Genomic DNA, 16,511 nt, shown 5'->3' on the forward strand with positions numbered 1-16,511 from the left:
CAGGTCCCGCTCGCCATGTTGGTGTCACCGGGGCGGGGGGGACGGGGCCACCGCCGCGCTGCCCCCGCCGTGTGTGTCGGGCTGGGGCGGGTGAAGACGTGCCGCCCGGCCGCCCGGCCGAGGAGCGCTTCGGCTCCCACTCGCGTTTCTGCCCAGAGTTTAGTGCTCGGGTGAATAAAATCAGTGTGGATCGACATCGCACCTCTCGCTGACGCCCGTTACAAGCCTCGCGCCGGCGGTGGCAGCGACTGTTGCAGCTGGGCTGACACTTTGTCTGCTTCTTGGTTTCCAGAGGGGCGTTCTCTGTCGTGAGGAGGTGTATGAAAATCACCACAGGACAAGAGTATGCTGCCAAAATTATCAACACCAAAAAGCTTTCGGCTAGGGGTGGGTATATTTTCACCCAGTATTTATGATACCTTCTCCCCGTTTTTCTTTTTGCATTCTTGTGGAAAGCGTCAAAAAACAAAACCAAACGAAAAGAAAGCCCCAAACCACCATCAACAAAAACCCCCAAATTATTTAATTTTCCTAATACATTCTTCCCCCCATTTCCTTTAAGAGCGCTTGTTCTTTTTCCGTGTTAAATGTGTCATGTATTGATTGCATGGAGGTCTGAGGTTGTTGCAAAGCATTTCAAGATGTACAAATTCTAAAACAATGTACCGTAATGCAGCCTCTTTATTTTTGTATCTAAATAACTTTGGATATCAGCTTGCAGGCATTTTACCAGCTGATTTTTGGAGGGAAGGCTGGGAAATAAGTTTCCATTATAGTTTTTATTTTAGTGTGATATAGCTTTACTGAATTCTGTGTTTCCACCGTTGCATTTAAACATGAACATCAAGGCCTGTCTGACTATGAATGTGTGAGAAAAAGTACACTGCTACCCTATACTAGACTTTGTTATGATATACAATAGGAAGGAAATTGTCATTTTATCAACTAACCATTTGTGAAGCAAGTCATTCTGATTAAGTGATGGACTGTTTACTGTTACAACCCAGCCATAATACCTGCTGTACAGCTTGTTGATACTTTCTGTGTGATGTGTATGTTTCCTAGATATTGTCAGTATCAGTGGATATGTCTGTGTGATACATTTTAGGAAAATACACACATACTATGGGCTGTTGTTGTCAAAAGCAAACCTTAATTGTGATGTGTCAACTCCTCCTTAAGTCCAGGTCAGAGTGCTTGTGCTAGGATGTCAGGGATTATGGATTACTATCTGTTAATGTTATCTGTGTTTTGATATGAATTTGTGTTGTGGTAAAGAACACAGTAGTGAACAAGCAATGTCAGAGTGTAAACCTGTTCATGGCCTGGTTTGCTTTTGATGCAAAGGAATCGCTGTAGGTAAATGGCAGCCTGTATTCACTAAATTTAAACATAAAATATTACATATGATATAAGGGCATATTCTGGTAGTGTGCTGCTCCCTGATAAAGATCTTTCAATATTGTGTCAATACTCTTATTTTCAGCTGATGAGAGTTGTGTGAATTTTAGTCTTTGTACTTTTGACTGTGGGATTGGTGTTTCAAAACATACTTAAATTCAAAATACTTTTTTTTTTTTTGGTAGAGTTATGGATTTAAAGGGAGAGAGCCTAAGAAAATGGTAATACTTGATAAAATATTTTCATAAGGTTGCTTAAAACAGATCTTTCTTTTTTATCTTGTTAGCACAATAACATGATCCATTGAATTTTGATGCCTGAAGTAAACCACCACATTCTGTGCGATTTCATAGATCTAAGTACCTTTGAATGCGAGAAGCTGTTGCGATATGAACATGAGATTACTTGGTGAAATACGCGTTATTGTCAGAACACATGTGATGCTATGTCCATGAATGCAGCAAATGCACTTCTGTTTCTGTTTTCAGAGATCCCAGAAGTAGTTGACATCTTTTATTTGCTTGTTTGTTTTTGCGGCGGTTGTTTAGATTCTTAGCTTTTTGAAATCTACGAGGCAGCTTTTGAAGAGCAAACTTCTTAGAAGAATCTTCAGATTCTTATTAGGCAATTTTTTCATTGCAGAAGGGTGCACTGTAATTGAATTCATGGTGCAAAAACTAAACATTAAAAAACCTCAAACTGTAATACTTTCTCATGGGTGATCATAAGTATACAGCTTATAAGTAAGGTACTTCTTTCCAAATCTAAATTGTGAGTCTCATGTTGCTCACATTTGAACTGCTTTTTGACGAGGTAACACTTTTGTGTTTCATGCATCTCACTTGAAGCACCAGTTATAATGTAAATCTTAAGGACTGTTCATTAGATCAGCTTCCTGTGTGAGCAGAGTTAGAGGCTCTTGCCTTGGAAATGCCTATCGCTTGTACAGTGCCTGGTGCTCTGGAAGTCTTATAAGCACAATGTTGAACTTGGGCGTTCCTGCATGCAAGATGGAAGCACAGTTTAAGTGTATAATACAGAATCATTTAGGTTGGAAAAGGCCCTTAAGATCGAGTCCAAATGTTAACCTAACGCTGCCAAGTCCACCACAAAACCCTGTCCCTAAGTGCCCTATCTGCAAACCCCTCCAGGGATGGTGACTCAACCACTTCCCTGCGCAGGCAATGCCTGACAGCCTTTTCTGGTAAGAAATTTTTCCTAATATCCAATCTGAACTTCCCCTGGTGCAACTTGAGGCCATTTCCTCTCGTCCTATCACTTGCTACTTGGGAGAAGAGACCAACACCCTCCATGCTACAACCTCCTTTCAGGTAGTGATAGACAGCGATGAGGTCTCCCCTGAGCCTTCCCTTCTTCTTTTCCTCTTTTAATTTGGAGGGCAAAGTAAGCTATCTCCCGTGTTCTACCAGAAGTAACCTTTGCTCTTTTAAGTTGATGATCAGTTATTTGTATCTGCTATGCTCTTATTTACAAATTGTAATCTGAAATATAATTAAAGCACTTAAAAAATATGATCTTAAATACTTTATGTTGCAATTCTTTGTTTTTCTGATGTTAGTAATACAAATAATAGCCATTTGCAATTTAAGTATATTTATTTCAGTATGGCAATATGGTTTTATTAGAATAGCATTCTCTTATTAAAGTAAACTTAAGCTGCACTTAAGTATTCTGAGCTTTCACTCCACGTCTGCTAAGTCACTTTAAGTATTAAACCTATATTAGAATTTCAACAGCTAGTTTTGTATCAATAGAGTATGTTCTACACAAGCTTGCACTGTTTAAATATGCTGCTCATTTTTGAAAAGGGGGAAAAAACCCTGTTTGCAGCATACCCCTCTAAAATTAATTGCAACAGTGAACAAGCACACAGAAAACAAAGAATAAGTGAAGAATGTATGTTTGCTGGGTCTTGGTTCTGTATCGTTTCATCTGATGAAGTCATTGGGATTTTCTTGTTACTCAGTTTCTAAAATGTGCTGTTTGGGCTTCTCTGAGTTTTTATGGTGTTGAAAGCAATGTAGATAAAAGTGAACTTCCATGAAGTGGCTTTACTTTTCTTCTGTCTTTTCCAAATACCAAATAATTACACAAATAATCTTTTTATTTTTGTCATTTTCTGTACATCTTTTAACTTCTCTTTTCAGAGTCTTCTGGCTTTAATACAAATTGATTTCATATAAACAGATGCAATTTTCTTGACAGGTTTGGGCCTCATTTTCTGAAAAGAAGAATTAGACGAGTGTTTGCTTCTCTAATCATACTTGAAAAGATCAGTTACTAATGTATTTTCATTGGCAGCGTTTTTTGCTGATAACTCATACTGACCTTTTCTCTCTAGTGGCCAAACGCACTGTGCCTTTGATGGCAGTTTGACAGCATCTGTGAGAAGAAAGTCATATTCCAGTCCATTTTCTAGGGTGCTTTTTTAAATACTGCCAAGACACACCTCTCCCAGCCCTTAGATTGCTGCAACAGAAATACAAACTGCTTTGTTTATGAATAGACATACTATTCAGAGTAATGCAGGAATCAGCTGGAGGTTACCACTTTGTCCAATGCTCTCATGAGCTTTCAGGGACCAGCCATTCCATTAGCTTCAGTCTGCTTTTGAACTTTTAGCCTTGGAGGCTTCACTGTGATATTTATCTGCCTTTATAAGAAGGAAAATTCCCAGATCTTTTTCAGTATCTTCCTATTCTTCAGAGAAAAGAGTATTTCCTGTGAGCTTGTGACTGCAGATGCGAGGCATGGCCAGAGGTGAACTAGACCCATTGCATTTGCCTGCAACAAACTCTGATGGATGAGGAGGCTGAAAATCCCACCCTTTTGGAACAGTATTTTAGCAGCAGTGTTGAGTAATTTTGCTGTGTGAAGAGTATTTCAGTGTCTAAAGCTGTCCAAGCAGAGCACTTCAGGATCCCTAAAGTGATTTAAAATACATTAGGGTGATGAAAGAAATGGAAAGCATATAGGGTAGTATTTTTCAGCATAGCTTTTCATGACACAGAATAAACATTTTTGTGGTGTCACTAGACCAACATTTCATTTAGTCAGGTAGCGTGTGTCAGTGCTGGATGTTTTACAGGAAGGCAAGCTTTGATAAGGCTTCCTATACTCTGTAGGAGGATAAAATCTTCCTAATCTAGCAAAGGTTCCTAATCTAGCTAAAAATTGCTGAAGCATACATTTACCTGTGCAAGTTTATTATAATGTGTGTACTTGTAATGCTAATTTCTGTTCTTATGTACACATGGTTATTCCCACACCTGGAGTGCTATCCTTAAGTGCATTTAGTCATCATTGAAGCAGGTTTTGTCTTAGTGATGGCAAGAGTTAATCGTGGGATTTTAGTTATTTTCTTCAGTGTCTTGCTCTGGTCTGTTTCTCTGATTAATTACCTCTCAAGGAGCAGTATTTTTGCATTCCTCCATGTGCTAGGAATGTGTTTAGAAATTTTTGTCCATAGTATGTAAGAAGGCTTACCTGCCCTTTTTTAATGTTCGTGCTCTTTCTGTCCTTTGGCTTAGTCATGACATTCTTTTCAGTTTGACATAGATGTTTTGTTTTAACAACGGTACATTTACATATTTATCTGCAGGTATTTGTTTCAGTTGGTAATTAACCATAATTTAGCAGGCTAAACAGTTTCTGTGAGTGTTAAATGAGTCAATTCAGAAAGCTTACGGAGTAGTAGAGAGGTTAGGTGTTTTGTTTGGTTAGGTGCTCTGTTTTGAAGGTTTGGCGCTTTTATTGTGTTTTGATTTTAGTGAAAATCTGTAGAGGTTTCAAATACCAGTGAGAATAAGGACTTTAAACTCATTGTGATGGATGTTGGTCAGTAGTAATTTATTCTAACGGTTCAAACTAGATTTGAAATGAATTTTCCTTGCAGTTCATAGTTAAATTATCCATAGCAAACATTATATGATTTTGATAACGCCACTTCTGTTTTTCTTTGTAAAGGATTTGTTTTCTCTGTCCATTGTGACTTATGATAGCTTCGTACACTGATGGGCCTTAAATAAACTTCATTAGAATCTGGCGATGCACATGTTGCTCTTGTTATCACTGGAGCTTGTTGCTGGTGTTCTTACTGGGAGGTATGTACTGGAAAAGGTTAAAATTGTAGTGCATTTTTTAACATATTTCCACATGGAGGATGGGGAAAAAGGAATTAATTTTGTGTAGTGTGCTGCTTTCCTCTTCACACACTTCAGATGTCCTCGACATGTAGCTTCATAATTTGAGGTGATACTCCAAAAATAGTGCTTACAAGTTATCCTGAAAATTGACATTTGTGGAAGTGTAGTCATTGATTGCAGTGGACACATGACCCAAATCCAATATGTAAAATAACTTGAGGGAGGAATGGAGAATTAAAAAGGTGTTTGCATCGTCTGTCATCTAAGTTTGACCATGCTCAATGCAGAGGAAAGTATGTAAGAGACGTTTTTCTGTCTGAACTCCAAGATTATTAAGCATGCTTGAAAGTGTAAATCAGTTGACTATAGTTGTTCCTCTTGGGACCTTCCCACTTCCTGTCATTGTATTTGCCCACTACGTTGGCATGGACCCCTCTCCACTTTCGTATCTTTTCCACTGAAATATTAACACCAAAGGGATTCTTGGGAACTTATTTGGCTACTGCTTTCCTTGCGAATTCTGGCACTGATGTGTGCTGCTTTTGTGTCTGTTTGCTTGCTGCAAACTAAAGACTTAACTACACATCTGAACAGCTTCAGACTGGATTTCTTTCCTTCTGTTGGGAGAGAAAGAACTGGACTCAGAACCGAATACTTTTATTCAGCCTCTGCATCTGCAACCTGATGCTAAGATGTGGATTTGTTCTTTTTCTCCTGGTCTGAGAGAAGTTGTGTTCCCTGGAAATGTTTTACTACTTATGTCCAAATAGTCCTTCCAAATGAAAGCTTTTGGTCAAATATGAAAACAAGGGATTGGTTGTCTGCATGTAATACTATACATAGAAAACATTGGTTTATAACTATTGTAATGTGAAACCACAGGTCATCTGAGGTATTTAAGTGACTTGCATTTGTCCTCACTGACAGCACATTAGAAATGTACTTGTTTCTCAGGGAACTGAGACTGGATTTCTGAAGGTTTATCCTGCATCTAATTTCAAAACCTTTCTTAGTCTTAAAATCTTAAATAAAAATGGTATTATAATATGAAAGTACTAAGTTATGTAGGTATATTTTTGTTCAAATACTAACAATTATTCACTTTGTCTGGTGGTAAGTGGTAAATCATCTCTGTTGCTTTTATTTCCACTTTTAAGATTTCAAGGTCTGGGCTGGTGTTTTGTTTTCTGATGGTGACCATTTTGGCTATTGCTTGGAAGACAGGAGAAGACTGTATTTTTAATTCTTTCTTCATTTAATTCATAAGCGCGTGATCTGAGAGACTGAAATAAAAGTTAGCTAAATATTTCGCTTTACAAATGTAAATTCTGCCCAAATAATGCTTTTCATGTGTCTGTCCTTCATTTGACCTTCTCAGAAATGTAGGCCAGGGTATTTCATATGTCAGGGTCCAGCTTCCTCTTCCATATACATTTATTGCAGATTTGTCAAATGCTTTTTAAGGATATCGTGGGGCTTTTTAAAAGATTGTGTGAAAAACAACTTCCCCAGTTCATTAAAAAATGTTCATAGAGAACAGAAACCTAACTTAAAGATGGTAGCTCCTTTTGTTTAATTCCTTATTACAAATAATTATGCCTTGAATTTGAAAAAGCATCTGCTGTGTTTTGGAGAGACACAGAAATCCAATCTGTCTGTTTATTCCTTGTATGTGTTGAGTTCTGTGTAAATCTTTGTGTGCGTGTTTATGCAAGCTCCTTCTCCGTTTAATCCTAGTGTTATGAAAAATGTCTTTTGCATTGTATCACAGAAGGTGGAGAATTTGCGTGACATGGTTTTAGTATTATATTTTCTTTTCTTCAGGGAAGAGACAGTTGTTCTGTTATCTAATGTAATTTTCTAGATTGTTGTCAGCTTGTTCTGAAACACATTGAGTTTCAGTTGTTTGAATTAGAAAACTACTTTGAAAGCTTTGCAGCCCTGTTAATTTCTGTAGCATTTGATTGGAAGCTGCTGGATATATTCTGCTGAACTGAGTGTTTAATTAATTTGTCTTGAATCTATCGCTTCTCAAAATGCCACTGAATGGAAGCACTAGCTCCAGCCAAGAGTAATATACTCAAAAACTGGGGAGGGCAAGCTTATGCAAACTGGCAAATGTATCTTATTCCTGATTTCGCTTTTATTCTAATCCAGGACCTCTCTAGTGGAAACTAAGAGTCCCAAATTGTGCTACAGCTTTTTTTTTTTGTTTGGTAATTAGGTTTTGAAGTCTAGAGAATGATAGTTAATATGCCAAGCAACTTCGTCCACTCTGGTGGTCTGAGGTAGCTTCTGTTATGTGAGTTCCTGCCCTTTCATGAGTAGCAAGTATTTCACAGGAAACTTGGAGAGTAAAACATGCAGGCTTAAGTTAAAAACAGACCCCAAAACCTCTCAAAAGTAACCAAGTAGATTTTGTTTAATATTGGAAATGTGATGCTGTGCATTTTTGCTGGTCAAGATGAAACGCTTCATCTTGTGATGGGAGGCATTTTTTTAGTCTAACCACTGACCAAGAATTTATACACTGCTACAACAAATTAACATCCTGGTCATGCTTTCTGAGAGAACTGTCTGGCATCCATAAAACCAGTATTAATTTATGTTTTGGCACTCACTTTCACTTTGAATATAGAGCATGCTTGTTGAAAAAGATCATGACTGGTCATGTGGTTTCTTTTGATCAGTTACAGCCAAATCAATCAATTTGATTGGCAGTTGGACAGCCTGTCCCCCCATCCTGAACGTGTTGTTTGCCTGTGTAGAGAGTTGATTCTTTTTATTGTGCACCATTTTTTTCTCTGCCAACAGAGAGCTGGCAGGGCTGTGGAAAGCATGGATGCAATTACTTTCCACTGGATGTAGAACTTCACCCAAACCCATCTTTAGTTAGTGGTTATTATTTGCAGAATTAAAAACTTCATCATTTGATCTATAAACAACAACAACAAAAAGGTGGGATGAACTCAGTGTTTGCTGGATAAAACAAGCAGGTGCATGGGTTTTGAGAGATGTCAGGTAGATGGAAGAATATATCAAAGCCTGATGGTAAAGTTAGTTCACTGTTGTTTTGTATGTAGTCTGCAGGCAAGTATACAGCCCTTCTGAACAACTCATCCAACCCTGTGGCCTCCAGCTGGCAACTCTCCTTACCTGTGAAACTGTTAATTTGTTTGTACAGCGCTATGGGCAGTGCTCTGGCTCGCGAGGCAGAAAGTGATCTTCCCGCAGCCCTGCGCTGCAGTGAACAGTGCACCTTGCCCAACAAGGGAGGTTGATAATACACCTCTGCTGTAAAGTTTCATCATCTCAGCACGTGAGGGAAGGAGAAACATAGAGCATCAAAGGTTTTATTTATGGCAAGCAATTTATTGCATGTATTTTCAGAACTTTGTTCCTGATTTAATTATAGGCAGGAACTGCTTACTTGTAAATTTTCCGCAATGTGAATGCAAGTGTTGCAGCAACAGTCACGTTGCATATTCATGTTGCTGCATGAACAGATGGGGTTCCTACATAATATCCATATTCGACAATCTGATGGGATTTGCCAAGCCTAAGCTTTCATTTAAATTTTAACCTCTTGGAGAGATAGGTTTGTGATTTAATCAGCCAAGGGAGGCCTTGAAGTTATTTGTATTGCATAGCAGATTTCAAGCTAGTGCTTAGGTATGGTTTTGGTTTGGGAGACTTCTTGTAGGAATATATTTAATAGGCTATTGCTCATTAGAATAAATAGCCACCAAATTTGAAGGTTTCTGTTGAAACCTTATTCATTTGACTGATTTTTATTAATCATTTAATAAGTGAAGATGTATTTTATATTAATGTAACACTGACAGAGTTCTGTTGCTGTGGTACTGCATTGCAGGGAGGATTTTGTACTGATTTACAGATGACCTTTGGCTTCCCTTCGGGCAGCTTCAGGTGCTGCTGAACTTTGGTCATTAAAACTCACTTAAATCTTGTTTTCCACCTTTTTTTTTTTTTTTTTTTTTTGGTAGAAAAACATCACAAACATTGTATCCAACATGCAAGTAAATTTCAGTACAGAAAGCAACCTTCTGGTTTTGGTTACTTAAGAAACACTATAGCCATGCAAATACAAAGTTCACCTTGGTGCTTTTCATACTGTTGCAAACTGCTTTTAAAACGAAGAAATGAAACTCAGATGTAAGGTAGATTGCTTAGTATTTGGTTTTTCTATGCAGTATGGACAGTGATGGAATTGTGGTTAGGACTGCATTGATACATGTGCCTGGGACTAAATTTTCAGGGCTTTTTAGAATTGCCATCCCAAAAGGGGGGAGGGGAAAAAAAATCTGTCAAATTTCTTCATCTTTCCATGATCTTCTTGGTGATACTAATAATTTATTATTATTATTTATTATTATCACCAATTTATTAATTTAACTTACAGCATGTTAGAAATATTCCTAGTTGCTCAGTCTTTCAATTAAAACATCCGAGTACTCTTATAAATCTCACTTTTTGCCAGTATTAAAAAAATTATGTGTACTAGTGCTGGATGGAAAAGCTTTCAAAAGTCGGTGACATTTCTTTTATACCTGTAACACTTTATCACCTTTCATAGCTGTTGGGCAGAAAGGCCACTGGGATAGCGTGCTGTGTATGCATGCAAACATTAGATGCAGAAAAAGATCTGGCAGAGCTTGTGTGTACCCAGCCAGCTTGTTTGCTGTAGGAAAATGTTTCATGCTAAAAGACCTATTAGCTAAGTAATTTTACTTGTAAGGAGGGCAAGAATTGGTGTCCTTAAAATTTTGTTTATTTGTGGTTAACATGATTCATCTATCTAAATTAAGTAATAAATTGCTTCCAATGCCATGCTAATCAAAACATGTTTACTAATGAGATTAATTTTCCCAGAGTAGAAGTTGCTTATGTGTGGTCCTCCCCATCTCCTAGGATATGTGTGTTAATACTACAGATGTTCTGGAGACTGGATCAATGGTGCAGCTAGCCTTGCATACTAATGGTGGTAAGCTTAACATATCTCATAGAGGGTTTTAGGAAACTTGAAGTAAGGGAAAAAGGACCCATGAACTAGCTGCGTTTCAGATCTATAACAGATGGAGATTTTTTTAAGTCTCAAAATCATGAGGTTTAATATTCCTTTCATATTTTTCAAATTAGTTTTATTATAATCACAGAATGTTCTTGTAGCCCTATAAATCTCATCAAGTTGTTACCTCTCAACAAAGTTCATCCTCCTTAAAGTACAAAATATTTAAAAAGCATTTTCTTTGCCATTTAAATAGGATTGATTCTCCTTCACCTCCTTTAATAGGATTGATTCCTCTCTATCCCCAACTCTTTTCTTCCTTAGATAGTTTTGAATGGTAGGGATTGGTCATTTGCCAGTACTCACTGTGGAAGTCAAATTTATAATATTTCAGTTGTAAGGGACCTACAATGATCATCTAGTCTGACTACCCAGCCACTTCAGCACTGACCACAAGTTAAGGCGTGCTGTTAAGTGTATTGTCTTAGTGCCTCTTAAACACTGACAGGCTTGGGGCATCGACCACCTCTGTAGGAAGCTATTCCAGTGTTTGACCACCCTCTTGGTTAAAAAATGCTTCCTAATGTCAAATCTGAACCTCCTCTGGTGCAGCTTTGAACCATTCCCACAAAAATTAGTCGGATTTTTTTGTTTTGTTTAGTAATCTGTTCTTGGTTTTCCTGTTTCATGTAACAGGTTCAGTCTAACTAAAACTGGTACCTTCCACTTTCAGATCACATTTAGGATAAGAGAACATCTGAGCATGTGATCACCAGGGGCTGGAATTAGCTGAAAAATGGGAAATAAAAAGTATCCAGGGTAAAGCTGACTTCTTCAACAGAGTAAATAATCTCATTCAGTAATCAGTCTTTACTTTAAAATTAATTGGAAGGTGAGGGATTTAGTTCTTCTTGTTTTACTGAAGAGGTAATTTAGTACTGCACTCTTTTGCTTTGAAGACTTTTCTGACTTGCAACCCAAATTTATTCATGGACAGTATTTGTTGTATGTGTCTAGGTTGTGCTTCAGACAATTCTTTGTCTTCCATCACTATATTTATCAAGGACAATCTTGTTTCCTTTTTTAATTTTTTTTTTTTTTTTAGTAGCTGCCTTCCTTTAGCTTCCTCCTGTATGATAGACTTGCCATTACTTTGGCCATTCTTCCTTACGTTTTCTCTGTTCTAGGCTAATATAGGTTTGGAATTAACCGGGGGAAAAAAAAAAATTGGATGAGGTCTCATGATGGCTTCAGTAATCACCTGTATCTCCATGGGAGGATCTTATTTGGTAAATTCCAGTGTTTATTTACAGATGCATTTGACAGGTGTGCCTTAGAGGTCGTTTTTAGTCATTCTCCCAATACAGGGATTGCCTTGTCATTCTTCTCTTTTCCTCTGAAGCTGATGAGTCTCCACCTAACAGCATAGTGTTAATTAGTCCCTAGAATAAGAGACAGTGGCCTGAGCTTCTTGCTGTTAAGTTTTGTACCACTTTTATTATTTTTGTCTTCAAATTAATCCAGTTTCTACTGCATGTTAATATGATCCTTCATGTTACAGTTGTCTTGCTTATTTACCTTAGTAATAAAGCATACAATATACTAAGACTGATTCTGAGACAGATACTGTAGAAACTTCTTTAGTAATTTCACTTCAGCTGTTCTTTTCATGATTGCATTTCCCGTCACCACTTTCGCTAATTTCCTATCAATTTCAAAGCTAATCTGGTAGTCTCCATTTTTACTTATCCAGAGATGTCTAATTTTCTTTGTTTCTACATCTTAAACAGTTGAGCCTTGCAGGAGGCATTGATCCCTGCCTGTAAGAATTCCCTGCAGTAATATTTTAGAGGATTTACTGTACACAACCAGTAACTGATATCTGTAGATATAGGTATATGCTTTTGTTGAGGGGTACAGTTTCTTAAGATCATGCATGCTTGAGAACTAAGTCAAAACCCAGTTATTTCCAGCATAGGTGTATCACTCGGTTTCTGACGTAGCAGCTTTCTGCAGCCTGCCATTACTCTCACCTCTGTGCAAGATTGAGTGGAAACTGCTGGGAAAATAGCTCCATGAAATTACGCTAAATTAGGAATAGTTTCTGAGCGTCGACGTTTGTTTCTGCAACCACAGATGCTCTTCTATTCAACACAATGGCTAAAGAAACTGAAAACTCTGCAAACATATCTACAGCAGCTTAGTTCAGGGTTTGGTTAAAGAAAAGTTGTATTGATTCACACACTACATAAATTGAAACACTTTCAAAATGTTGCTAATTGTTATTGACTGATTCAGTCAATAGAATGTAGTTTGGTAAAATGCCTGACTAGCTCAATATATATATGAAGGATTTTGAGTGTATTGCGTGGCCATTTTATTTCTTTTTCTTAGAGGTTCTTTCTCTTAATGTTTCTCAAACTCTGTTTTATAGATTGATGATTCATAAAGCTATGACAGTGGACAGCAGAAAATTCCTGAACAGGCAAAATGTGTGAACTTTCAGTTACATGAATTGCAGTGCGTGTAGTTCTCTTGCCTGGTTTGTGTTGATAGCGTTCTGGCAGTTAGCAGTGAGTATGTTGGGCTGAAGGATTGTGCAAGAGGTGCTGTTTGTGTCAGGTAAGAGTACAGGTGCTCAGTGGCACTCCCTGGTAGAGCTTTCCCTGGCAGAGGGACCGGCAGAGACCTCTGTGGCCTGAGCTTTCCTTGGGAGCTGCTACTCAGTGCCAGTTCCATGGTAAAATGCATCTGGGGCTTCTGGAAATAAGGGCTAAGTAGGCAGGTTTAAAATCTTGAACTCAGTGAATGTGTCTTTTTGGAGCAGAAAAGTTCATTATACTTATATCAGGTCTCTACAATCTAATCTTGAAAATGAGGTAATTTTACATAAATCAACAGTGGTTGTGTATTTAGCAAGAGAGGTAAATGTGACAACTAACATACTGAATTTTGTTAACAAGTGTAAGCATTCGTGAGATCACTACCTGGGTTTGCATCTGTCAAGTTTACTTTGCTATAGAGAAAAAAATATTTTTTGTGAAAAACTATATGAAAGAGGTTTTCAGGCAAAAATATTTACTAGTAGTAAACTAGAAAGCTTCACATAAAGCCACATGCTGTTTGGCGTAACCTTTTTTAAAAAATTGGATAATGTTTTTATGAATATGGGAGGTAGGTATTTAAATGGATGGAGTATTAAGCTTCCTTGCTCTTGTAAATACTTAGGCTGATTGATTGATTTAACTTTCTAAAGTAGAGGTGTGTCCCTTAATGTTGAATTTGTTAATAAATATTAATGATAAATCAAAACCTGATGCTAGACAGATTAGAAACCAAAACAACAAACAAAACTATAATTTTTAGTAAATTGTGTTGATAATTTGTTGAGATTATCCCTGCAAAGAGAAAAATACTCCCTTGTAGGACATTTTACAAGCTGCAGGACGTAGATCTTCATGGGAAGTGGGGGAGAGAATAGGACGTAGATCAACATGGGAAGTGGGGGAGAGAATAGATAATTTCCAGTATTGAAATACAGACAAGAGGTATGAAACAAGTCTATGCTAATTTAGAATTATTACTGGCTCTTTTAGTATAGAATATAATTCTATAATCATAGCAACTTAATATTATCAGACTTGAACAGCAAAAGTCAATTGAATCAAATGCATATTCTTCATATCTCTTAAATATTCAGCAGACTATGCAGATTCTATATAGAAAATAGGCTTATGGGAACTTGAACAGCTCTATATACCTAATACTACAATTGTATTCCTCTCAAAAATCTTAATAATGCATCAAAGCACAGATATCTGAACTTGACACATACAAATCTACATTTCATAGCCCAGAGTTGCTGAATAATCTCTGCTGTGATAAAAAAAAAATCTTAGATTATATTGCATAAATGCATTTTCAGCATGCAAATGACATATATAACACCTATCTGAATTGCTCAAAGTGACTCCAAAAAAAGACATAAAAACTCCAACAATTCTCTTATTAAGCAGAGATTGTAATCTCCTTTGGGAATTTTACTACTAATTTTGCCCAGAAGGTTTTTATGACATCATGATATCTAGATACCCAAAATTCACAGATATAATTCTAATGTATTTGCAGACTAAGTCTGCTTCTGAACTTGCACGCTGGGATGCACAGAATGCAAGCATTCACATTTGATTTTTTATGTATTTGAAGGATTCCCCCTCCATGTTATTAACATATTATTTCTATGCCAAGAAAAGAGTGTATGAAGGAACCATCAAAGAAACTGTATATAAGCCTGGTCTGAGAACCTCTATAGATGATGATTAAGCTCATGTGCTTTGTTTTGCACTTAACTGCACACAGTCAGGAAACTCCACTTCTGGGCAATAATGTTCCTCCGTCACTGTAAGCTGATCACATTTAGTCTGGCACCTGTAGCCTCGGCAACTTCTGGTGAGGTAACAAAAAGATATGGATAGTTTCAGAGTCTGTTCATATATCCTTCTCATGCACACTTGTTTCACTAATTTTCTTAAGGTATTAAATAGCTCCTGGTTTGAGAACCATTGTTCACAAGCCCGATGCTTGAGAAGGTTTATATAATTGCGCTCTGCGTTTGGCATGTCTAGGTTTGGTGTATTTTTTGTTTCTTTGTTTTGTTTTGGTGGGGTTTGTGTTTGTTTTTGAATTGAAATTGTTACATTTGGTCTTTATGAGGTAGGGCCCTTATAACCTCATTACAAGGCAATCTGATTATTTTAAATCTTGTCTTTTTAATATTGTTGTTTTTGCTTGAAATTGACTTGTTTTCCTTTCTGCGTTACGTGTATAGTGAATGGAACAAAAGTTCTTGTGGTTAAAATGTCAGAAAATCCTCTTTTAAAATGCATGTTCATTTGAATTTAATATGCTTTGGTTTTGGATATATTTCAATTCTGGCATACATTTTGAACAAAATAATTTCATATACAGCAGTTAAGCACCTTAAATGTTCAGTTAGTACTGCTGCAAACTGTGCTGAACTTATCTTGAAACTACAAGTGTGTTTCTGAGCTTAGATTTGCTCTTGTTTTATTTTACACTCTTAGTCTTTGAACTCAAGTTGCCTCCAATACTGCAAACATATCCTTAGCATGTGGTAGTGTTTTCTGAAGGTCACTTTTCTTTCATGATAACATTTACCCATTCCTACTGGAAATCCATGCTGCTTTAACTTCAATTCAGCTTTCTGAATTTCAGTTTTAACCTATCCAGCTGGGATCTCTTGGTGTACCAGGGGCTTTTCTCTTTACACTGTGAATAGACTGCCTTCCAGATACGGGAGAGGAAGCATTTCCATGGTTAATAGTCACCAAGAGAGAAAACTTCATGGTTATTTTAAAGGATTGAAAATCTGGAGGGAAAAAGTAACTGATTATCTTATCTGGAAAGTGTGAAGTTCATTTAACCTGTTCTAATGTTGGTAGTTTTGCCTTTACAAGTGAAAATAGTATACTGGCATCCCATTATCCTGTCAATCTAGTATAGGGGCTAAAGAAAAATGCATTAAGAAAAAAATGTCTGCTGCTAATAGAGTATACAGCAGTAAACTATTGAAATCTTATCTTGAACGACCTCGCGTCAAAATATAAAGCAGAATAACAGTTTGCAAGATTGTTAACTTTTAATTGTATGTTTACAGTGATAATACCTTTGCCTTATTAGTGTGGGAAGATTCTTCATATTTGCATAAGACTTTATGAAAAAGCTGAATAAAATGGTCCACCACTACTTCAGCCTGATTCTCATGAAATACATTGATATTCGGTGGTGGATCGTTGAGTGACAAGCATTGCAAATGCACTTGAAGTTTTCCTTAATGACTAAGCTTTCTTGCCTAATATAAAAATGAAAGGCTGCGCAGGAGTGAGCAATGTTGT

General features: G+C 37.1%; 1 protein-coding gene across 32 annotated transcripts in view; it reads left to right on the forward strand.

The window, feature by feature from the left end:
* CAMK2D (calcium/calmodulin dependent protein kinase II delta) overlaps positions 1-16,511 on the forward strand; it is a 160,297-nt gene that overhangs the window by 1,008 nt on the left and 142,778 nt on the right. For all 32 annotated transcript variants that reach the window (XM_065062245.1, XM_065062255.1, XM_065062251.1 and 29 more), the window contains exon 2: positions 293-387. In XM_065062245.1, the coding sequence (XP_064918317.1) occupies positions 293-387 (95 nt within the window). The remainder of the gene's footprint in view (positions 1-292; positions 388-16,511) is intronic.

This window comes from Columba livia, chromosome 4 (assembly GCF_036013475.1).
Source record: "Columba livia isolate bColLiv1 breed racing homer chromosome 4, bColLiv1.pat.W.v2, whole genome shotgun sequence".
Classification (NCBI taxonomy): domain Eukaryota; kingdom Metazoa; phylum Chordata; class Aves; order Columbiformes; family Columbidae; genus Columba; species Columba livia.